At 48.8% G+C, this 22,465-nt stretch overlaps 10 protein-coding genes across 10 annotated transcripts; 7 read left to right on the forward strand and 3 right to left on the reverse strand.

Moving 5' to 3' along the window:
* Positions 1 to 2,017: 2,017 nt before the first annotated feature.
* Positions 2,018 to 3,389, forward strand: EPUS_04064 (uncharacterized protein; the record flags this gene model as incomplete). The annotated part of the gene is made up of 2 exons (XM_007802678.1): positions 2,018 to 3,010; positions 3,069 to 3,389. 2 exons carry the CDS (start codon positions 2,018 to 2,020, stop codon positions 3,387 to 3,389), a joined length of 1,314 nt encoding a protein of 437 aa, XP_007800869.1.
* A 633-nt stretch (positions 3,390 to 4,022) lies between these two features.
* On the forward strand, positions 4,023 to 5,477 carry EPUS_04065 (uncharacterized protein; the record flags this gene model as incomplete). The annotated part of the gene is made up of 2 exons (XM_007802679.1): positions 4,023 to 4,189; positions 4,241 to 5,477. The coding sequence occupies 2 exons, from the start codon at positions 4,023 to 4,025 to the stop codon at positions 5,475 to 5,477; spliced, it is 1,404 nt and encodes a 467-aa protein (XP_007800870.1).
* Positions 5,478 to 6,145: 668 nt separating this feature from the next.
* Positions 6,146 to 7,973, forward strand: EPUS_04066 (Pre-mRNA-processing protein 45; the record flags this gene model as incomplete). The annotated part of the gene is made up of 2 exons (XM_007802680.1): positions 6,146 to 6,292; positions 6,354 to 7,973. The coding sequence occupies 2 exons, from the start codon at positions 6,146 to 6,148 to the stop codon at positions 7,971 to 7,973; spliced, it is 1,767 nt and encodes a 588-aa protein (XP_007800871.1).
* A 420-nt stretch (positions 7,974 to 8,393) lies between these two features.
* Positions 8,394 to 9,140, reverse strand: EPUS_04067 (uncharacterized protein; the record flags this gene model as incomplete). The annotated part of the gene is made up of 1 exon (XM_007802681.1): positions 8,394 to 9,140. One exon carries the CDS (start codon positions 9,138 to 9,140, stop codon positions 8,394 to 8,396), a length of 747 nt encoding a protein of 248 aa, XP_007800872.1.
* Positions 9,141 to 10,841: 1,701 nt separating this feature from the next.
* EPUS_04068 (uncharacterized protein) lies at positions 10,842 to 11,141 on the forward strand (the record flags this gene model as incomplete). The annotated part of the gene is made up of 1 exon (XM_007802682.1): positions 10,842 to 11,141. One exon carries the CDS (start codon positions 10,842 to 10,844, stop codon positions 11,139 to 11,141), a length of 300 nt encoding a protein of 99 aa, XP_007800873.1.
* A 1,246-nt stretch (positions 11,142 to 12,387) lies between these two features.
* On the forward strand, positions 12,388 to 13,349 carry EPUS_04069 (uncharacterized protein; the record flags this gene model as incomplete). The annotated part of the gene is made up of 2 exons (XM_007802683.1): positions 12,388 to 12,677; positions 12,767 to 13,349. 2 exons carry the CDS (start codon positions 12,388 to 12,390, stop codon positions 13,347 to 13,349), a joined length of 873 nt encoding a protein of 290 aa, XP_007800874.1.
* Positions 13,350 to 14,311: 962 nt separating this feature from the next.
* EPUS_04070 (uncharacterized protein) lies at positions 14,312 to 14,500 on the forward strand (the record flags this gene model as incomplete). Its single annotated transcript, XM_007802684.1, has 1 exon — positions 14,312 to 14,500. One exon carries the CDS (start codon positions 14,312 to 14,314, stop codon positions 14,498 to 14,500), a length of 189 nt encoding a protein of 62 aa, XP_007800875.1.
* A 1,456-nt stretch (positions 14,501 to 15,956) lies between these two features.
* EPUS_04071 (uncharacterized protein) lies at positions 15,957 to 16,925 on the reverse strand (the record flags this gene model as incomplete). The annotated part of the gene is made up of 1 exon (XM_007802685.1): positions 15,957 to 16,925. The coding sequence occupies one exon, from the start codon at positions 16,923 to 16,925 to the stop codon at positions 15,957 to 15,959; it is 969 nt and encodes a 322-aa protein (XP_007800876.1).
* A 1,530-nt stretch (positions 16,926 to 18,455) lies between these two features.
* On the reverse strand, positions 18,456 to 19,661 carry EPUS_04072 (uncharacterized protein; the record flags this gene model as incomplete). Its single annotated transcript, XM_007802686.1, has 2 exons — positions 18,456 to 19,336; positions 19,400 to 19,661. 2 exons carry the CDS (start codon positions 19,659 to 19,661, stop codon positions 18,456 to 18,458), a joined length of 1,143 nt encoding a protein of 380 aa, XP_007800877.1.
* Positions 19,662 to 20,737: 1,076 nt separating this feature from the next.
* Positions 20,738 to 21,862, forward strand: EPUS_04073 (uncharacterized protein; the record flags this gene model as incomplete). The annotated part of the gene is made up of 3 exons (XM_007802687.1): positions 20,738 to 21,172; positions 21,222 to 21,592; positions 21,640 to 21,862. The coding sequence occupies 3 exons, from the start codon at positions 20,738 to 20,740 to the stop codon at positions 21,860 to 21,862; spliced, it is 1,029 nt and encodes a 342-aa protein (XP_007800878.1).
* Positions 21,863 to 22,465: the final 603 nt, after the last annotated feature.

Genomic DNA, 22,465 nt, shown 5'->3' on the forward strand with positions numbered 1-22,465 from the left:
AATGCCGAACGCGTCACGAAGAGCCGGCAGTTTTGGCAAGACATATGGGCGCGTCTCGTACCATTTCTCGATTGATACCCGAACCAAATCCATCTTCATGGCTACGTCAAAAACGCTTGGTGGTACCGCAAAGTCTTTCTCGAGCACAGCGAACGCCGATGTAGAAGGCAGGCATATCCTTGAAATCCAAGAAAGCTGATGGTGGAAGGACTTGGAAGCAGCCATAGCAAGGAAAGAATTCTCGGGTTTTCAAGTGCTGCTCCAGATTCTGAGATTTCGAGCCGCAACAGCAGGTGCTGGAATTTGTCCTTGGTCAAGGTCATCGGCAGGTCTCGAAAGTATCAGTCAACTAAAGCTAGTCTGACGACAGAACGGTAGTTGAGCTGGAGCATAATTTGAAGCTGGATTTCCGTTGGGAGCGACGAGGGGGACATTTCGATAGCTTTTGGTTGTGTCGTCAGCTCGACTTCAGTTGGGTTAGTGGGAAGAATTGGCAAAGGGACCGCTTCTGGTGGTGCGGACATCTGTTAGGAGATTAGGGTTGGGCTGTAGTCTGGAGAAAAGAATTGTTTTGGGATAAATGACCGGAAGTGCAAAGTACTGAACTGTAGAGGTTTGTGGTGATAAGAAGTACTACAGTACTAACTACTAATACTTAGTACTTGAGAGTAGTAACTTACTACTTAGCAGGAAGAAGCCCACTTTAAAAAATGGTAAGAGAGCCACTAAAGTGCGTTTAGACTTAGCCTAACCGTAAGATTGCCTAAGTGTACCAGGATATGTAGCTAAGACATCTGTAATCCAATAAGATTTCATCATTTATAACGTTATTTATCACAAAATATGATCCTGCTATAGTCAAAATATGCTTCTCTGATCATACTAATATGGTTTTTAATTGACAGAATAGTTGCCATTCCTACTAACGGCACTTAGCCTACATTTTTTATTACCCCTTCTCCTGGTACGTAGTAGGGATCACTCTGAGGCAGTCTTGGCATCTGTTTAGTCGTCCTGAGCAGATTCGTCATCCCCAGCGGAGTCGTCGTCCCCAGCAGATTCGTCATCTGCTTGATCAAGCCTGCCAGTGACATTCTGAAACTCCTCACTGTCAATCACAACCTGCGCCCGGCGGAATCTGATAAAATTGCGGACGGTATGGCTGATACCCCATGGCGAAATCTGTGAATTGGCAGACATGACTGGAGTTCGTGTTGCAGCTCAATGACAGGCATGGTTATTGCGGATCATCTAGCTCGCTATCCAGAGAGCAGGAGTCCTCCATCTTCATATTCTATCGGTTTGCATCAGCAGCGAGCATTACAAATGTGAACATGCAGAGGAATGCGATGATCTTGTCAGATAATGTGAGGGCAGATCTCCACCTCAGCTGTTCGCCCATCATCACTGACTGGGAGCGGACAGCTGATAGGTCATTGCAAGACACATCCAGCACTTAGGCATCGCTTGCATGCTTTATTGCATGATAGATGATGTTGGTGGTTGACATAAGGTCAGGTGTCATGCTAGAAAAGGGATACATCAACCACTCCGCCAAACGGACAGCGCTTGTGGGTTTCGAACCACACTTAATTGATGTACCCCTCACTGACTATAATGGACAGGGTAAGCACGCATCATACACTTGGAGATTCTGTCTTGTTATGTCTGTACGGAGGTGTGCAATCAAGCATCTGAAATGAAGAGAAATGCAGTTCCGTCACAACTGGCTTAAAAGACCCTCCCCTCAAACCAGCTCAATCGAACTATCATGTACATTCTTGATGGTGTTTATGGTAATCCTTGGACCTTGCTTTCGTTGACATTAGTACTGCTTGCTATCGTATGTCCCTGATTTCATCAGAACAAGTGTCAAACAATGAACGTTATCTAGTACCTTATCTTACTCGGCATCTACAATGTCTTTTTTCATCCTCTGGCTCGATTTCCAGGACCAAGATTATGGGCTGCTTACCGGATGACATACACCATATCGCTTCAAAGAGGTCAACTTCATATGCGTATGAAAGAGTTCCATGACAGATATGGCAGCATTGTCAGAATTGCACCAAATGAGTTGTCCTTCAACGATCCAAAGGCATGGAAGGATATTTACGGTAATCGTCCTGGCCACCTACCTTTTGAGAGAAATCCAACATGGTTCAAAGCTGCCAAACCTGGTAATCCCGATTCGATAATGGGACCAAATGAGGAAGCTCATGCTCGATACCGAAAGACGTTGGTGCATGCATTTTCAGACAAGTCCCTGAAGGAGCAAGCACCAATGATAGAAGGCTACATCGATCAACTGATCCGGAAGTTGCGAGAGATCAAGGATGATACCACAGTTGACCTCGTTGAATGGATGAACTTCACCACTTCTGATATTGCTGGCGACCTCTGTTTTGGAGAACCCTTCGACAATCTGGAGAATGGCAAGGCACATCCCTGGGTGGAGGGCTCGTATGATTTCGGCAAAGGTCTCGCCCTGATCGCATCTGTCAACTTCTATCCACCACTGGATCAACTGCTTCGTCTTGTGATTCCAAAGCAGATCATGCAGAGGACCACGGACCATAGAGAAATGAGTCGAGCCAAGGTTATGAAACGTTTATCAATTGATAGTGATCGGCCTGACTTCGTGACGCATATTCTCAAACAGAACAAGGAGAATGAAGCCAAGGCGCAGAGGCAGGCTATGAGTCCAGAAGAGATTGGGCTCAACATGACGGTGCTGATCTTCGCCGGCAGTGAGACAACAGCCAGTGCTCTTGCAGGGATTATAAGAATGCTGCTTCAGAATCCGGACAAATTGAGGAAGTTGGTCCATGAAGTCCGATCCTCGTTTGGGCAGGAGGGAGAAATGTCTATCGCCTCGGTTGGCCATTTGGAGTACTTGGGAGCAGTCATCAATGAAGGTTTGCGACTTTGTCCTCCAGCGGTGATTGGAGTGCCCCGAATTGCACCTGTTGGAGGAGAGTGGGTTTGCGGGCAGTATGTGCCCGAAGCAGTACGTTTTGACCTTCATAACTTTGTATAGCCACAGCTGACATCTTGAGCCCGCCTAGACTTTCGTGGCAGTGAATCAATATCCTACCCATCGCTCAAAACACAATTTCGGGAACCCAGACGGCTTTGTACCCGAACGGTTTTTGTCACCTTCGAGTACGGACGACTTGTCAGCATCTCAACCTTTCCTATCAGGCCGCCACAGCTGCATTGGTCAACCACTTGCGTATGCCGAGATGCGTCTGATTCTCGCTCGATTGATGTTTGCATTCGATTTCCAGCTTGCAGATCCGAAGGACGTCTGGGACTGGGGCACCCAAAAGACATTCATCTTCTGGGAGAAACAGCCCTTGAAAGTATCTCTCCGGAGTGCAGCCTGATGATCTAAGAGATAACAGACGAATTCTCCGTCCTTGATACAGCCTGGTGATTGCTTGATAACTAATCAATAACATTTGGTTGTGCTGCGGGTAAAGATGCCCTGCATCTTGGAACATGTTAGTTGGGAACCACCCCAAACGCCAAGCCAACCCTCCCCCCCGGGTTAGGCGTTGAGGCGCTCCGCTTTTAGCAGAAACCTAATTGAAACGCTTCATCCACCACATCTCCTCCTTCCTGCTTCTTATAGTATTGTACGGCGCTTCTATTCCTCCTGGTGTCGACGAACACTGCTTCAGAATAGTCCAGATGACCCGAAGTTGAGGTTTTGGTGCTCCCAGGTCCTGCCGTAAACAAGCACTGATGCTCATGATGAACCCTTTGTTCGGCCAGGGCCCACCCATCCTTGGTCGAGAAGTCCCCTCTGCTCTCTAACGTCTGCTGTCTGGTTTCATCCTGGTAACTCACCATGCCCTCACTCCCGGTCAGAGTGCTGCATAAGGGAGTACATTCCGCACCGTCTGATTTTCCTATCCTTACCCCCAGTCTTTCGCGAGCAGTCGTTCATTTGTAAAGCCTGCTTGATCTTCGCGTCGAATTGTGATTCTCCAGCTCTGTAAAAATATCGTTCGGCTATGGGGAGGCCAATAGTTGATGTGCGCCACGTTGCGGATGGCGAGTTTCACTTCAATACCACCGCAATAGTAGGGAAGATCCCAAATCCAGTCATCCAGCTTCTTGTCAGACAGATTCAGAAGATTCTAGCTGATACGAAGTATGTCAACGTCACTGTTACCATCGTGTGAGTTCAGGCACCATCCAGAGGCACATCCTATGCTGACAGATAATTAAGAAAAGCGCCACCTCTTGAGGAAACCGTGGACCCGCAAGGTAGAGTCGGTTTTAGACTTAAACACGACGATCCGCAGAAAAGAGGGCCTGAGATCGAGATCAGAACCCTCGATGGTCTCCTGGCTGGATCATATACGTTGGCTATGACTAGAACCGGAATCGCCGCCAGTTTCCCTCCTCCAAGGCAATTGCTTAAACAAGTCACCTGGGGCCGCAACAAGGCGAATCGGACACAACCAGCAGCCGTGGGCTATCCAGCACAACCAACGGCAATCGGCTATCAAGGTCAGCCTGCAGCAATCTCATATCCAAGTAACCCAGGTGCCATGGGTTATGGACAGGCTACTAGAGGCCTTGACGAGCAGCGACAAGGTTACGGACAGGCTCCTCGGGGGTTTGGAGGCCAGCCAAGTGGTAATGGACGAGCCCCTGGGCCCCTCCGACAAGGTTATGGACAAACCCCTCAGAAATTCGATGCGCAAAAACTTCCTGGACAGGCACCTCGGACTTTTGGCGGCCAACAAGGACAAGCCCGTCACGGGTTTGATGCGCAACGAGACGTTCACGGTCCAGATGAACGGGGCTTTGGCGGGCGCCAGCCGGAACCTGGCCTACCAAGGACAGATTCAGCTCGTTTTTACAGTTCAGCCCCTACTGGGCTTCAGCCTCCAAGACCTGTTGCCGCATCGAGAATGCCAACATCTTCAGCACCAAGACGAGCTCCAGTACCTCCAAACGCATTCTCTCGACCTCCAGCTGGTCATGGCCAGGCTGGAGGCCAGCAACAGCGCTTTGACAACAACCCCAAACGTGAGAAAAGCAGTGGTGGCGGTTGCTGCTCCGGCGGTGGCGACGATGACGAGGACGGCCAGCGTCAAGGTCGTAATGGGCAGCCTCAACGAGGTTATGGCGATCGCCAAGGACGACAACAGGGCTTCAACAAGAACTCCAGACGCGAAAAGAGTGGTGGCGGTTGCTGCTCAGGCGGTGGTGACGATGACGGCGGTGCTCCTGCGAGATCAGCATATGACAGGTTAGGAGATCCGAAGGAAGACAGAAAGAAGTTTGAAAAGGAGAGGAACAAGAGGGAAAAGGAAGAGCGGAAGAAGATGGAGGAATGGAGGAAGACTCAGAAGAAGAAAGGGAAGAACACTGGTGGCTACAGCGCCCCAGAGAAATCCGGCTTCTATGATGATAAGCAGAGCGACGGTGGTTGCTGTGGAATGAGCTGCTGCTGATGTTGTCGATGATCTAATGATTATTGCTTGTTTGTTCGTTTGTTTGTTTCAGTTCTCAGAGTGCAAGTCAGACTGTATTGTATCTGAAGCATCTGGGAAATTTAGCTAGACGAATAGAAACCGTCGTCTCTGAAACTTCAGTAATGGACGGATTGTCTCCAGGCATGGGCTGATTTTGTTGTGGGATTGTCATGTGCGCCTTAGGATCAAGATGCGTTGTGCCGGGCGAGCGTGGCGGTGATGACCACTGACACAGGCGTCAGGTAAATCAGAAATCCTCCTCATGTAATATAAGACATAATCCTTATTCTTGTAGTAATTAGCTCCAGAAAAGCACCACCCCCAGGGGATGGATAGTGGCCGTGCCGGAAGCATTGACAGCATTCTTGCGGAGGATCCAGTCCTTCTTCCAACACCTTATCGAGGGAGTTCGGAGCATCCTGACTCGATTGAGCGATCCTGAGATCTGGCCTTGGGTTGAATCTCTTCCGAGTGGTATTGTGACTTGGTGGTTCACCAAATATCTTTTCCGCCTTCTCCATCTGCGGTGGCCCGCAGACCTCAACCACGCAATTTGGTGTCCGCTGTTCATCCTGCAGGCGACTTTTTGCACCCAAATTCGACAACCCCAGCCAAAAACTGCGCTACTCTTTCACGATCTTATCATCATGGCTTCAGTCGCCGCTGGGCTTTTCAGTTCTCTGCCTAAGCCGAAATATACTGGTGAACATGAAGAACTTCCAGCACATACTCAACAGAAAGGACCTAGAATTGTCGGACCAGGAGTGTTAAATGAATCGCAGATTGTTCTCAAGGTCAGTCGGACTCTGTCTACACTGTCTGCCTCGACTTCCATCTACTGACTATTTCTTTCAGAGGTCCGGCCCACCACCCTATGGCAAACGATCAGGATGGCGACCACGATCAGCAGAAGATTTGGGCGATGGAGGTGCCTTTCCAGAAATCCCAGTTGCTCAATACCCACTCGATATGGGTCGAAAGGGCACCGCCTCCACGTCGAATGCCCTGGCTGTCCAAGTCGATGCGGAAGGAAAAGTGAAATACGACGCCATCGCTCGGCAGGGTCATAGTGAGAACAGGATCATACACTCCAGCTTCAAGGACTTGATACCACTACGGCAAAGAGCTGATATGGGGGATCTTTCGCTTGAAAGACCAAGCCAAGAAGACGTCGCGGCAGCTACGGAAAAGACGAGAGCAGCGCTTGAGAAACTGGTCAGTGGAGCAGTTGCAGCACAAAAGCCGAAGAATGTCAAGGGCCTGAATAGAGCAGAACCCACATACGTCCGGTATACCCCTGCAAACCAGATGGGCGACACGAGCCGGAAGAATGACCGTATCATGAAGATTGTGGAAAGGCAACAAGATCCAATGGAGCCACCAAAGTTCAAACACAAGAAGATCCCCCGAGGACCACCCAGTCCTCCACCGCCTGTCATGCATTCTCCGCCGAGAAAACTTACAGCAGAAGACCAAGAGGCATGGAAGATACCTCCGCCTGTTTCGAATTGGAAGAATCCAAAGGGTTATACGGTACCCCTCGACAAGCGTTTAGCAGCAGACGGAAGGAGTTTACAAGATGTCACGATCAACGACAAGTTCGCTCAATTCGCCGAATCACTCTTCACAGCAGACCGGCATGCCAGAGAGGAAGTCAAGCAAAGAGCACAGATGCAGCAGAAGCTGGCGGAGAAGGAGAAATTGCAGAAGGAGGAGCATCTACGAATGCTAGCCCAAAAAGCGAGGGAGGAGAGATCAGTGGCGTCAGGATCAAGGAGGGAATCAAGGGCACGATCATATTCCGGTTCATCCTATTCCTCGCGGTCAGACAGCGGCAGCGACGGCGAGGCTGCAAGGGAAAGGATGCGAGCTCGACAGGAACGACGACAAGAAAATGAGAGGCAGCTGCGCCAGTCGAGGATGGGAACAGAAAGGCGGATACAGATGATGGCACGGGAACAAAACCGCGATATCTCAGAAAAGGTGGCCTTGGGTCTGGCGAAACCAACGCCGAGTAAAGAGACCATGTACGATTCTCGACTTTTTAATCAAACCTCTGGGTTCGACTCCGGTTTCAACGAAGACCAACACTACGACAAACCACTCTTCGCCGCACAAGACGCGATCAGCAGTATCTATCGACCAAAAGCACAACAAGATGATGATGTTGAAGATGAAGGCGCAGCAGATGCAACGATGGGGAAAATTCAGAAGAGTAACCGGTTTGAGGTTCTGGGGAAAGCTAAAGAAGGGTTCAGAGGTGCAGCGGATGCGGATGAGAGGGAAGGGCCGGTGCAATTTGAGAAGGACAAGGACGACCCTTTTGGTATTGACAACCTGATTGGGGAGGTTACGGGGAAGGCTGTCGGTGGAAGTGGTGAGAAGGGGGGGAAGAAGAGGTTTGGACTCGAGGAGGCGGAAGATAGAGAGAAAGGAAACAAGAGGGCAAGGATGGAGGATGATGGGATAAGGTGACCCAATGTGGCCATCAGGGTTGAGCGCCTGCCGGCATGAGAGTCGGTGTACAGTGCTATCTTTATACCACCGAGCAAGGTATAATTTGCATTGCGTTCTCGATGTGTCCCAGTATCCGATGATCGCTCTCCTATCTCCCGTCAATTTGCTTGCGGTGATCCTTACCAATCTCGAACCTTGTGTGGTCTTCCGCGCTTCATGTCTTCCAAGTGATGTTGCTTCCAAACTGTGCTCTCATTACCATCCTTATTCCGCTAAGAGAACCCAAACCTTGTTACCGTCACATCCTGTTCCATGCAATGCCCGCTAATGCGTTCAGTCCTGTAGAGGAATGCTCCCTTATCCCAAGAAGCAGATGCTTCTCTACTAACTGCCGCTATTTGACAAGATATAGTACGTATCAGAAATTGCTCGCATGCTTCAAAAATGGGGGAGAACAGCAGACCACTCGACAGTCTTGTACGCACTTGGTGTCAACGCTCTCAAAGTGAAAATCGCTTCCCAAAGAATGTATGCACGGGCCAGGGCATAAAGAAAGCCACCAATGTAGTATGGGACCAGTACCCTCAAGGGCACTTTCCAGATGGGGCCGCGGCCAGCAAAATTTCGCACACGCTCAGCGATTCGGTGAGTCTGCTCCCAAATCGATAGTTCCAAGATCCATACAAGATGTTTGCGTAGCCGTTGGATTGATCCTGTGTGCTTGCGTAGGTGCTCGTGAAGTTGGCTGAAGTAGGGCATCCCCCGGAAAGCGTAGATCTCGACCGACCAGATTAGAAAGATCACCCCTGCCGTCAGACTTACAGCCACTCGCCAAAGAATGAGCTCTATTCGGCTTGGGAAATGAAAGCCCCACCCAGCGAAATGGATGGCGGCGTAGATCAGGTGGATGACAAAGACAATTGGGAAGCTTCGGAACGGTGGTTCGGGGATGTAGTCATTTGGTATGCGTTCAATGGGACGACGTTTGGGTCCAAACCGTAGACCTAACTTCTTCAACATTTCAATAAAATACGTCCAAACCAGATTCCACGAAAACTCGACACCATCTTGAACAAAGTCAAGCAGTGTCTTGTCCCAATCCTGTGATGCTGAGTCTCCCCGTCGGGCAAGCATCTCGGCAATTGTGAAGTTAGGGTTGAGAATAATAGATGTATCGACATCCATCGGCTTGTGAAGCCAGCAGCCACATGTTGCGAAGGTGCAAACGATAAACCCGAGCGTGGTTAGCTCGAAATGGTGATGGCAAGTTGCTGAGTTGCACGGCCAATGACGTTGAGTACGAACCAGCTGATTTGGAAAACAGTAATGGTCCGTATGAATGCCTCGGCCTTATTCTTGTCGTCAATAGCCTCTTTTGTTACGGTTGGGAAATCTAGCAATTCTTCCTTCACTAGGTAGTGGAGCTGAGCTGCATTCAATGGAAACGGATCACAGTCTGAGGTATGTAGAAAGAAGCCTCCCATTTCGGCGTACCAAGCATGGGTCATGGTCCATGATGAGTAGCCCAATGTGTGGAAATCTCGAACAGATCGACGTGCCGCGTGGTACTGTCCAAAGGAAATTTGGAAGACAAGTTCTGGTCCTAGGATGCCCAGGGCGGTCATGTACAATTTTCGACGTGATCTGGCCCAGTAACTGTCTCCAAGTGCGGGAAGGTTGAGACATAGTGTTGACCAACTGCACAAAGATATGGTGAGGACACAGGACCAGACAATATCGATGGTTCCTCGGCCCTGGGGTGAAGGAGTCCATCCTTGTGTCAGAGCGATAGAGTCGTTTCCTCTGGATAACACAGATGAAGCCTCGTCATCTTGAAGCGGCACACAAACAACAAAGGACAGTGCGGAAAGACACGATGAGCAGTAGAATAGAACAGCAAGACCGACTCGCATGGTACAACGATTCGAGATGCCCAAAACGCCGGCCCAAAACGCCGGCCCCAAAACTTGAAAACTCAGAGAACGAAAGAAAATATTTATGCTGGGCCTGATCGGTGAAGGCCTCGAAATGAAACATAGCACAGCCATCATGGACTTGTCTTTCACACGGGAGCAGACAGGTTTGCTGACGGATGTGATATGTAGGCAAGGATCTTGCATGAAAGAGAAGCCTCAAGCCAATACCGCAGACACCTCAAGCAAGTCCTTTTAGGCGCCAGTATCGACTTTGGGGGCCGCGGGAGCGCAAGCGGGCCATGTCTTGAGTTTCCCCGCGGTCCGTTCCCTACATCGAGCGCCTTGTCTTGGTCTCGAGGACCCTAGACAAGAGTGAGTCTGCCACGGGAGCGTAAATTATGGTGCTATTTAGAAATTGAAGACTGGGTGGTGTGAGGAATAGGACGCATCAACCACTCCGCCAAAAGGACAGCGCTAATGGGTTGAGAACCACTCTTGACTGATGTATCCTCTGACAAAGTGGAGCTAGATTGGAGACAAGACTGACCATGCTGCCATACCAAGCCACTACTGGCCAAATCTGCCGGCGAATTGGGAGGAAATCTTTTTCTTCATCCATCAGCTACTCCTCGTATATGGATCTACTGAATCGTCCTTTTGTGTTCTTTCTGATTGTAGAGTAACAGAGAATTGGTGTTGGCCCATGGACCGGCATCATCAAGATGTGGCTGCGATAGCTGCTAAGGTTCGTGATTCCTACGACCGCAACGAGGCATTCCGGATCTACCATGGGTCAACGAATAGTACAAGGACCATGCAATTTCGAAAGGACAGGGTTGTTGACGTTAGTCATCTGGGCCATATCTTGACAAGTGATCGAAGCTAACAACTTGCATGGGTAGAACCCAATGTGTCAATGGAAAAGCTTGTTAGGGCAACCCTTCCAGTAGGCCTGGTACCAAAAGTCGTCATGGAGTTTCCGGGCATAACCGTTGGGGGCGGATTTGCAGGCCCATCCGGAGAAAGCAGCTCTTTCAAATATGGCTTCTTCGGAAACATTTTGGAATCCATTGAGGTCGTCCTTGGAAAGGGCGATATTGTCACAGCCTCTGGGACCAAACTTCCAGATCTGCTGGAAGCTTCCTGTGGTTCTCTGGGTACCTTAGATATCATAACATTGCTTCATATTCAGCTGACGGAAGCGAAGGAATTTGTGCAACTGGATTGCTACCCTGGCTTTCACGTTCCAAAGGCCATTGAAAAAATCTAGGCCGCTGGTGCTGATGACACTAACGATTATGCGGATGGCATACTGTTTGCGCTGAACCGTGCAGTAATCATGGGGGGGCACCTGACTGACAAAGTCAGCCCTGGTGTTCAACTTCAGGCCTTTAGCCGTGCACGAGATCCGTGCTTCTACATCTTTGTCGAAAGGCTCTTTAATCGGAAGAAGTTGGCTTCTCTGCCAAAAGACTGTCAAAAGCTAAGACCAAGGTGGCTAATTTCATAGCCACACTCTAGCGGCAGTCAACTCTACTTTTGAAGCACGACTCCGTACCAGATGCGAGTTGCGAAAGAAGGCCGCATGGATAAAATATCGTCAGTCCACTTTCCATTGCTGGAGGAAGGGAAGGCGCCTAGGAGCGACGTCTCAAGTGGCGAAATATACGTTACTCGAATGTACTCAGTGCTGCTGTATTTCAGTTAAGTATATTTAGCGTTTAGGTCTTAGCAGGTAATTTATTATACAAATTGCTAGCAAATCTACCCACTTTAACTATAAGTAATTAATATATTCTATTGACGTTGTTATGACTTCCCTATTAGGAAATAAATATAGAAAATGTGGTGTTATAGAAATCGCTCTATCCTTTGGCCTCTTTGCCCCTGCCCCTGCCCTGCAACCTGTTTTGGCGCTCATTCAAACGATAGCAAAGCCATGCGACAAGGCCCAGCCTTAAAGGCGCTCTTGACCCAGATCTGGAATGACGAAGACCTCATTGGCGATAGGGGGCAGCAAGAAGAAGGAGTTAAGAGAGCGCATACGCCTCTCAAGCTTAGGTTTAAGGTGCTCTGGGCAATCAGGATGGGCAGTCTATAACGACATAGCTATAGCAAGAATAACAACGCTAAGAATATCTATCTCAGTACTTATTTAGGAAGTAACAACAAGCTCAAGATCGCAGCAAGAGTGAGATTGTCAGAGTGTTAGATAAACTCAGGAACGCTACATACAAATTACTACTTACGGCGGAGTCACGCTAAGACCCAAATGCTGAATTTACCGTTGCCGAATATACCGTTCTGAATATACCGTTCCGACGCATTCCGGTACAGATTTCATGGAGCAGGATCTCCCTTCCTGGTTTCCCCCTCTTAAGAATTTATTTCAACCTAAAGACACCAAATGAAACTCCAAATTCAGCCTCTTCCAGCTTTCTCCATCTTTCTCTATCGCCAACACCCTGAACCGTTATTCTATTTGGAGACTCCCCATCCGCTAAACTGTGTCTAGTATGGCTCGCCCCAACCTCACCTGGCTTATAACCGGCGCCTCAAGCGGGATCGGCTACGAATTAGCCGTCTACGCCCTTGCCCAAGGCCATCAAGTCGTAGCTACATCTCGCTCACTCAGCCGGCTCCATCCTCTCAGAGCCAAAGGAGCGGCTCTAATCGAACTCGATCAGAATCAGTCGTTCGAGCATGTTCAGACAGCCATCAAAGCCGCCTTGGAGGTTTACCAGGGAGTGGATATCGTCGTGAATAATGCCGCCTACGTCCAGACAGGCATGTTAGAGGAGACGACGTGAGTTGACTATCAAGTCTCTCTTTTAATTTGCGTATCGTGAAATATACAAGTTGCTATAAATCAGTAATGCTGAGAATAACATCTAGTCCAGAGGAGACTCTCCAAGAATTTCAAGCCAATGTTTTCGGCCCTCTTAACATCTACCGTGCCATCCTCCCCCATTTTCGCGAAAAGCGCTCCGGTCTGCTCGTGACGATCGGCAGCATGGCCGCCTGGTACCCAATGCCAGGTTGCAATCTGTATAACGCGTCTAAAGCGGCCCTTCGCTGTATCGGGATAGGTTTGCAGGGCGAGCTCGCCAGCTTCGGCATCAAGCATTGTCTGATTGAGCCGGGCTACTTCCGTACGGAGCTCCTCAGCTCCACAGCTAATATGGCCAAGACTGACGAGAAGAGTCGTATACCGGATTACGCGGAGCTGAACGCCACAAATGAAAAGAATTTTGATGCTTTTCATGGCAATCAGCTTGGCGATCCGGTCAAAGGCGCGGAGATTGTATTCAATGTGCTGACCAGCTCTGGCACCGCTACAGGGAGGGAAGTTCCACCCTTCTTCCCGTTGGGAAGTGACGCTGTGAGTGAAATCACGAAATCGGCGGAACAGACAATCGAGCAGGTTAAGGAATGGGCTGATCTTAGTTCTATGAGTGATTTCCCGAGTGGGAAATAGTTAGCGCAAGCTCGGCAAATGGTCTGAGGGGTATCTAACGTCCTTGAGATGGAATCCCTATCTAGACACGCCGCTCAAAACGGGCCTCCATATCTGCGAGGCTGATATGCCTTGGCCGAACTTTGATTCTTCCCAGAACACATACTCCCAGGTAGTATTCAGAGCATGCTCATGGTCAAGCCTCAAGATGATATATATTATTGTTATGTGTGGACGCTGGCTGTGCTCTCCAACAGGGTCAGTCTTGCTAAGAATGGGCCTCCCCATCCCAAGCCCAACAAAAAAGGTCTCCAGACCGTTGGCATCGTGGAGTAAGCAGAGTAGAAAAACCACCAGTATTAAAATAAGCGCGCCAAACATCTGGTCACTTGCACCCCTACTCCATCAGATGAAGAGTTGCTTATCAGCACATTTCTTCGCCAGCCAGCCAGCCAGCATGCCCGGCCCTCGTTTTCAAGTAGTCTTAGCAGAAGTACCAACCAACTTATGTGGAGAAGGACTCTGAAAATAACACGGTATTGGTTGTTAGCAACTTAGTAGACGATTTGTCATTACAAGGGTCATGTGAGGGCTCGAATGCCCATAATTTGACCATTATATGGCCATAATTTTGGGGGAAACAAACATCCAAAATAACACAATCTTATTGGATATTAGATGTCTAGCTGAATGATGTTTCGTTGAAGTCATTCGTAAGAAAGTCAATCAATCCTGTCGGATTGCTCACTCAAGGTATCCTCCGAGCCATACGTATCCTGCGCGGCTTACTCCCACTTGTTTGGGAAAATTTGTTATATGGCGGACAGGTTGATAGTCCAGTTAGACTGGAGGGAGGCCCCGGATGTCAATGAAATGCTCTTCATCTTGTACATCCTCTTTGTGAATGTTGGGGATATCTCAAAGAAAAGTACTGCCACACAGCTGTCGAACTCACAAGCCGAGGGAGCGTACACACTGACACAATGGTTGACAGCAAGGGGAAACCAGACGAAAATGGCCGGGATCTGATGTGGGTCCGCTTTGGGACAGTTTCCAACTGCGGCATGAAAGTAAAGCGGGATAAGGTGTACTGGACCAAGTGGCTTCTCGTGCTCGAAGAAACAGTCATTCGTCTTTGTCCACTTCTGGAACGAGTCTGTCTCGGCGTTTGACAGGATACAAAATCGGCAGACACAATATTTCCCAAAGTTAGCCCACAAAATTCTTCAAGACGTGGCACTTACGATTGAAATTCACCCTTACGCTCTTGGAAGTGTAGCCGCGTCTGGCGGTCGTGTGTCCCGTCCCAAAAGGCTCCGACTTCAAGGTTGAATACGTACCAGATGTTCTTCAGTGGCTACAATTGAGGAACATGCAGTCTGAAACAGGGTCATTTCAGCTCACAGAACAACAATGCATCAAACATACATCTGTGGATGCATCCCAGATGGTCGTCGACATTAAATTGAAGAGGAGAAACATCAAAGCTGTCGTTGTTGCCGAGCACCGCAACATTCAAGCCAATATATTGAGTTTCCGAGTCCTAAATCGCAATTTTGACAAAATTCTCTTCATCCTAGTCAGTCCTAACACTAGATTCTTTTGACGACTTGACTGCTAACTGCGACAGACTGGAGGTTTTCGTGGCATACAAGCGGGCGAATTTTGGTCGATGCTTAGTAAATACGAAGAATTCTGAAGAGTACCTTTCATGTATATTTCCGATCATGATTTCTAGGCATTCCAAATCTTCTTGAATCTCAAATATGGCTCGAAAAATCTTGCGTGGGCCTCGAATACAAACACCTGCAAGCAGCTCCAGTGGATTGGCCTAACCGTCGCGGATTTAGACAAGGTGCTCGAAGCCGGGTCTCGTTTTCATGCAGAAGATCAGGCTCAAACCACACATCATGGACAGATGAAGAGAAGGAGAGTTGTCGGCTAGAATGGCTAGAGGGGTCAACGAAGGTGGTCATCGATCGGATTCAAAACGGCAAAGGCTGTCAGTACAAGAAAAAAGAAGACAGTAATCTGAGCAAGCATTGGACCCACTACGGGTTAATGGAGCGCGTACCCCGCGTGGTAAGAGAGCTTGAGCATATTCGGTCGCAGGGACATGGGGGTATATATCCCTCTTCTGAGTAAAAAAAGAGGGTCTGCTGACATACTGTAGAAGTATCGTCTGGCGCTCCTGAAGAAAAGCTATCTTTTCGGTCTTGAATGGTACATTTCACAAGCGATATCTGCACAGTTGGAGCAGTAGTGGATGTCAAGACGACAACATCTTCTTCAGGTGGGACTTGACACTCAGGCTGCTGTGAATACTGAGCCTGCAATCTGGGGCGGAGCTCTGGGACCACCAAGAGGGATGGCCATCTAAAGGAGTAAGACCATAGTAACAGATAACGGATACGCAGTATAGCAGCACTGCTGTATATCTGACAATCGCTGTAGCGACTATCAGAAGATTGAGGTTGTTATGATTCGTTATGTGTTTCGATACCATTGGTGATGCTGTTGCCCGCTATCAACGATAGCCTTCCACTCTACGCTGCTTGTGGATTTGCTCCAGACGAGTGTCGGTAGTAATGAAGGGGCACCTTTGAGCCGGGATGCTCGAGAAACTCTTTAGCTCTGCTCCATATGTGCTGGCCGTGTATTTTCTTGGAGCTTCTGCAGCTCCGCTGCGATATCTCTCCGAGCCTCATTCATTTCGTCTAAGCTCCCATCCACGGGTTCTGGTCCAGCGCTGTCATATACTAGCTCTTGAACCTCAATTGCTGCTTGATCGGGTTCATCGGATGGCTTCGATGTGGCTACCAGCTGCAACCTCATCTTTTCTAGGTCCAAACCCAAGGCTTCACACATCCCCTCCATAAGCGCTACCTTTCTCTTCCTATCCTGATTCCAAGGTCTCGAAAGCTCATTCTTCCTCCTCTCGAACTCTACAACCCCTAAATTCTCCCACAGCTCTCCCTTTCCGTGCAACTCCTTCCTCTCCTCTACTGGCTGGCCGAATGGCGTGATCACCCTATAAACCTCGAATCTTACCCCTCCACCCCTTCGATTTAGCTTCCCAGTTTCGTATCGATCCGCCATGGTCGCGGGCGTAAAGCGCGCAAACTCCACCACATCTCCAACGTGTAGATAGCCTGTCGGTTCATGCGCCAAGATCCGCGTTGGATGCTGAATGTGTCGTTTTAGCCAATTGTCGAAGCGTTGCGTATTGTAAGATATTTGCACGGTTTTGGACATAGTTCCCACGCGGCTAACGGTACCGACAAGGATTTTCGGTGTGCTGGGCGTTTGAGGTTTAGGTAAATTGGCACGAATCTGATCGATGGAAGGAGGGGTTAAGGTTCGGGTTCTGTGCGTACTGGTCGATGGTGTAGGGATGGTAAGGTATGATGTTGGATGCTGGGTTGTCACGGTAGCATAGGTGCGGGACAGCTCTTGTGGAAGTCTGCGTCGTGGAGTTGAATTCGCAATTGCACACTTTGTTCTTGATGATCGAGTTCTACATGATGTCGTGAATGGAGAAACAATGCTGGAAGCTGCACTGTTGAATGGCGGGAGGGAGACGTTAAGCCGCGACATGCTTTAGATGTGCCTGGATAGAGATGTTCTTCTGGGTGTCCCTAATGGAAGCGAGGTAGGAGATGGTAAAAGCGCTGATACATAGTTCTGTTAACTCTTAGGGGGTTCTTCTGAGCTTGGGAGATGGAACTAGACTGATCTAACTTGATGAAGTTAGAATAATATGTATACTACGTATCAGAGCCATGCCTCGGCAAATCATTGTCCCCTTCCATGAAGTGTACTTTCATTCCTCCAATGTTTAGTTTCGGACGACACTCACAGACTCTCAATGGCGACATTTTAGTACCGACAAGGCCTGACAATGATATCGGTAACGCTCTCGCTTCCCAGGACATGTCACTGGCCATCAACGTCCACCGGCCTCGAGTCTTGGGTTGCCATGGTATCCGAGTACGCTGCATACCTCAAATGGTCGCTCTCCCCTCCTTCTCGAAGCGATAAGTTCTCGCTTCTGAATACGCTGTTGCCGGATCTTGCCAGCTAGAAGAAACGCCTCAAAACTCACCACAGAGCTCGAAGCTAAGACCTTGAACAGGAAAGCAATAAAACCACGATGCGCAGATAATGCTATGTCCCATTACATCCCAGCCAACCCTCCGTTTTACACGTTCTACGCCTCGATTCGCTCCTCATCCTGTGCGCTTCATGGCCCCACCCTCTTGTAAAGTGTGAGAAATTTATGCAAGGGGTGCTCGATATTCAAAGATTCTCGATGCAAACCCTTTTTGTTCTCTACGTCATGAGCTTTACGCAAATCTGGCGATTCAAAAGATAGGTATTATGCATAGTTCATCGTCCTTAATAGAACCAAGAATTATCTGAGCAATTTAAACCGTCCGGGATATTGGCGATACAATGCCCAAATCTGGTTGAGATGGAAGCCTAATCTGAGCAGTTCCAGCGGGCCATCGTCGGCGAGAGAAGTATGCCGCCAGGTAGGATGCGGAGATGCTAGACATCCTCTCAAACGGGTTCCTGCGAAGAGCCGAAGATGCGGTCCACTCACTTAAGAAAGGCTTGATCATGCCGGATGATATGGACAGATCACAAAGCTTTTCCTGACGAGCCTCCCAATGACTTCGTTCTGCTGCGCTATGCTTGGATATGTTCAACGGTAAAGGTGCTGGTTATCTAGCAGGTTCCAATCTGGGTACGAATAGCAAGCACACAAAGCATTCACCGGAACACCCGTTGAGGGAAAGATATCATTCTTTCTTCGCCATTTTACTTCTATGCAGTTGCTCTATGTTCGGCAAGTAATAGATCTTGCCAGCATTACCTGACTCGCAGTCTTGTACTTCTTTGCTTATCGTCAAGACTGGTTATCCCACCACAGACTCTCTAATCTTCTCTTGTATGCTTGCGCAAGAATTCCTGGAATGTGAAACATCCATTAGAGGTAGCTGAGCTGCTTGCTAGCCCAAAACTTGAAGAGAATTATTCTTTGGTTGCCTGCAGACGGAAAGCCAGGCCATCCGCTCGAACTATGCGCCGTGCGAGGAATGCAAGGTGAAGGACGGTAACAGATCATGCTGCCCATACATCCTTCCCAACGCCCTCAATCCAATGACCCAGCTCGTTGACATTGTTATCCCATTCCTTCAGTCTCACCCTCATACCTTCTATCTGGCTCCGCTCCAGCACTTTCGGCTGCACCCAGTTAATCTTCGCGACTTCAGCCACTTGGTCAATCTTGCCCCGTAACAAACCCAAGCTCAACGCCTTCATGATCAGATGCTCAATCTCATCAGGCTTGACCTTTGTTTCTTGACTGATCGTTTGAAAGGTCATGGCTCGGTCGTGGGGTGGTCTTCGGAAGACAAGCTCCGTCAATGCCGCAAGGGAGATTTTTTGGTATAGGAACATTTTGTAAGATTCGAGAAGAGGATCTTTGTTGAGATTGTTGGAAAGTCGATCGAATGCAGCAAGATCGCCGCGGTTGAAGGCGAAGAGTAGGTCTCTGAGCCAGGAGTGCGGGTGAGGTGGTTGGAGAGCATTCAGGATTGGGTGGAGGAGTAATTCACCGAAATTGTAGATGCTATCTGATACGAGAGCTGCTATTGACAGATTATATGCTCGTGTCTCTTGCTCCTCGCGTGTCATATCTGCAATTTCGACACAGGCTAGGTAAAGCAGGGCATTTTTGTAATAGGAGGCAAACTCGGCTTTGGCTTGGTAATAATCGGCATTGACGCGGTAAAAGGAGGCATGTACAACGGTCTCAACGGAATCGAAATTGTCGAGCAGTTTCTCTGCGCGATCCAAATCTTTTCTGGCACTCTCTGCGTCGTCTAATCGGAGCTTGACACTGGCAACTTCGGTGATTGCATAAACGTAGGCATCTTGCGATTTTGGCTTGTCGACCTTTTTCGCGAGAGTACTGAGAAACTTCAGTCGATCTTGATCATCTGTTGCTTGATGTAAGCCCGGGAATCGTCACAGGAACGGTACATTGAGAAGACCACCTTTACACTGCGTCGAAGCCTGCAAGCCTAACCAGACAAGCTTGAGCTGGTTGATTTTGTCTGCGAAGCTGAGGATGAAATTGTTATAGACTGCTAATCGCTGCGAGGAGCTTTCTGGTGACCGGAAGAAATCCACGAGGCTATTTGTGAGCTCATGCCACAGCTTGCGCTCCCATAAATCCTCGAATGTGAGATAGAAATGCTGTACATCCGCTGGAGCTTGGTCTCGCTGTTCGGACAGGAAATCTGGGATGGCATCTAGGTCCATGATTGTTGAAAAAGCGGCCGGGAAGACAGTGGATGGTGACAAGGAGGAAATAGGATTAGGTAGCCTTATGCCTGAGGTTACAAAATGATCCAGGCAGTTCGAGTTAAGTCGAGAATCGATGTCTGGGCTTGGCAGCTCAAAGACTCCGCTGTGATTTGGCACCAGGAAGTGCCTCAATTCACCAATGCGGTGTTGCTTTAACCATGAAGCACATTATTCCTCTCCTCAATTGCAGATGTTAGACCTATCCATTTGCTACATGGTCTATGAAGCAGTGCAATGGAATTTATCACAATGTTCAAGGTCTCCTTTTCTACATTCGCATTTTTCGAGGAGGATTGAGCAGCATCTCTCTGAAGGGAAACAATGCGTTGAAGCAACCCTGGATCGAATATGGTTCTGCTCGTGGAGGTAGGTCAAGCATGCTCATCGCAATTTGTAAGCCTAGTCCATCATCCCATCATAGAGTCTATGTCTTTTCCATGTCAATCCGTGAGAACGGATTCGAAATCTCACCCATGAGCAATTCCATAACTTCAACAGCTCGCTTTCGACCCCTCAGATTGCAACCGTTTCGTCAGACGCTGAGATTGTGCTCTCGGTAAGCGGGCCTGAGAAGGCACATATAGCCTTACGGAAAGACTACGGAGTAGATGAAGTGGAGTTCGCCCTGTCGCCAATCTACAAGGCATACCGGCGTAGGAACCAATCAGATATGAAGTCACTTCACCTGCAATGCTTCGCTGTACCGACAGCATCAACACCCTGCTAATACTGGGGATTTTGTGTGGTCCATCTGCCAAAATCGGTTTGGCATGACTGGATGGATGTGGGCGTATGGGAAAAGCAACGTCCTACCCCCTGTCATCCGCTGGGAGGGATGATCGGGAGGGACGATCGCCCAGCCTTATGCTCGTGGAAGTGGATAGAAAACGATGCGGCGCATTCGGTTAGCCATAGTTTGCTGACAGTGTACAAGGCAGACTTTGACGCCTTATTAACGTTTCTTGGAGCCCCTTTGCCAAAATACCACATGTCAATGTGCGTCCATCTGAGTACTATTGGGGATTAAAAAGATGGCGGGAAAACATGCATACGGCACCTTTCGACGTCGACGCCAGATTTCAGACGTGGAAGCTGCCTTTAACCTCTCGAACAACTCTGCAGCAAAAGACTCTAGCTCGAGCGCCCGGAAAGAGATTCAACTCAGTAATCAAGCAAACGTAGGGCTCATAGTGGCGAAAAAATCCTCTGATAAACCCCTGGACAGGAGAGAAGCCGACTTTTTCGAGAAATTTCAACGGAAATGGGAGAACCCTCAATACCCTTATTGCCTCTTTCTTTGCTACGACAAGGGTAGCAGAGATCAAAGGACGGTACCAGTACTGGTCCAAGATCCGGAGGACGAAAAGCGGATCTATATAGATTTGAGTCGGACCTGGTACGGAAAGTATGGCTGGTGGTCGAGATACGTTCCGTTCTACGGTTTAATAAGTCTAGACGAAGTCGAGGTATTTGCACGAATGGTAATACTATCGCCGCTGACTGAGAACAAAACAGTTTCGCTTCTTAAGAGAGCAAGACAATGACTACTCCGTCATCATTCAGGAGCTGGATCTCTTCAAAGTCAAAGAAGAACTCAAGCACGATCTGGAAATTGCCGAAGGGGTAGTCGGTCATACCGAAGATCCTTCGTACCCTATACCATGTTATGAAGACGCCGCTGATGGACATTGGATTCACGATCCTAAATGCTTAGCCCCAAGTGGAGCGTTAACATGCGGCTACCATAAGAGACAGGATTGCGAACGAAGGCGCGATAGACTAGAATTACGATCATTGCTACTTTTATGCTTTGAGGACCCGGGGAAAGCTGTTGACCAGAGAACGTTGGAAGGCATGGCCAATGGTGGTTGCATCTACAGAGTCTCGTGAGTTCCAGCACAATATATATTGACCCAGCTGACACAGGCTGCAGCGAAATCGGAAACTACCAATTTCATCGATCACGTGTGGCAGAACGCACTTTCCGAGGCTTGATGATTCGCACTGGCTGGAAGTTGAAGCGGCTCGATACTAGCACAGTAGCATTGATGATTGTCATGTTGTGGAAGGTGACGGGAGGTAGTTGGGAAGCAGCTTTCGCCGCCGGTGCATTCTACATCATGCTTGTGAACCTATCGCCGATGGTTCGGAAGTAGGCACAATGCCTGTATCGATAGCTGTCAGACATCAGCTACTTTACCGTCCTCCGAGGGCCGCGGTCCTTTTCGTCCAACAATAGCTTGAGCTTGACCCGTCTGATGAGCCCAGGTCGACCAGGACTATTTCTAGACAAGATACCAACGCATGAGCATATTTAGTTTCCGGCGTGCAGACAGCAAGGGCGAGGACATCTATCCAACGTGTTATAAATAAGGAGAAAAATCCATTCTGCCTGCCCTCCCCGTAGGAGTCACCCATACGTTGCAGCTTCAGCCAGCACAATCTGCAAGCACTACGCTTCATACATGGGCGTTGCACAACTCTGCTATTGAAGCACGGATTGAGTTCACCCATGAGAAACAAAGGGGAAGCATTGTCCACACGACTTGATCCCAACAATATTCGAGACTCTCATCAGGTGGTCACACGCTAGATCTCTCCTTAGCGCTTCCAATGAGTTTATTAAATTTTGCTACTCCCTTCAAGTTGTGCCTTTGCACCCCAGACGCGCTTCTATCACCCAATATACTGCCCAACTTGACCGCGAAGCGACATCGGAAGAATAACGAAGTGTACCTCATGAAGGGAAGAAATACACC

This window comes from Endocarpon pusillum (assembly GCF_000464535.1).
Source record: "Endocarpon pusillum Z07020 unplaced genomic scaffold scaffold176, whole genome shotgun sequence".
Taxonomy (NCBI): Eukaryota; Fungi; Ascomycota; class Eurotiomycetes; order Verrucariales; family Verrucariaceae; genus Endocarpon; species Endocarpon pusillum.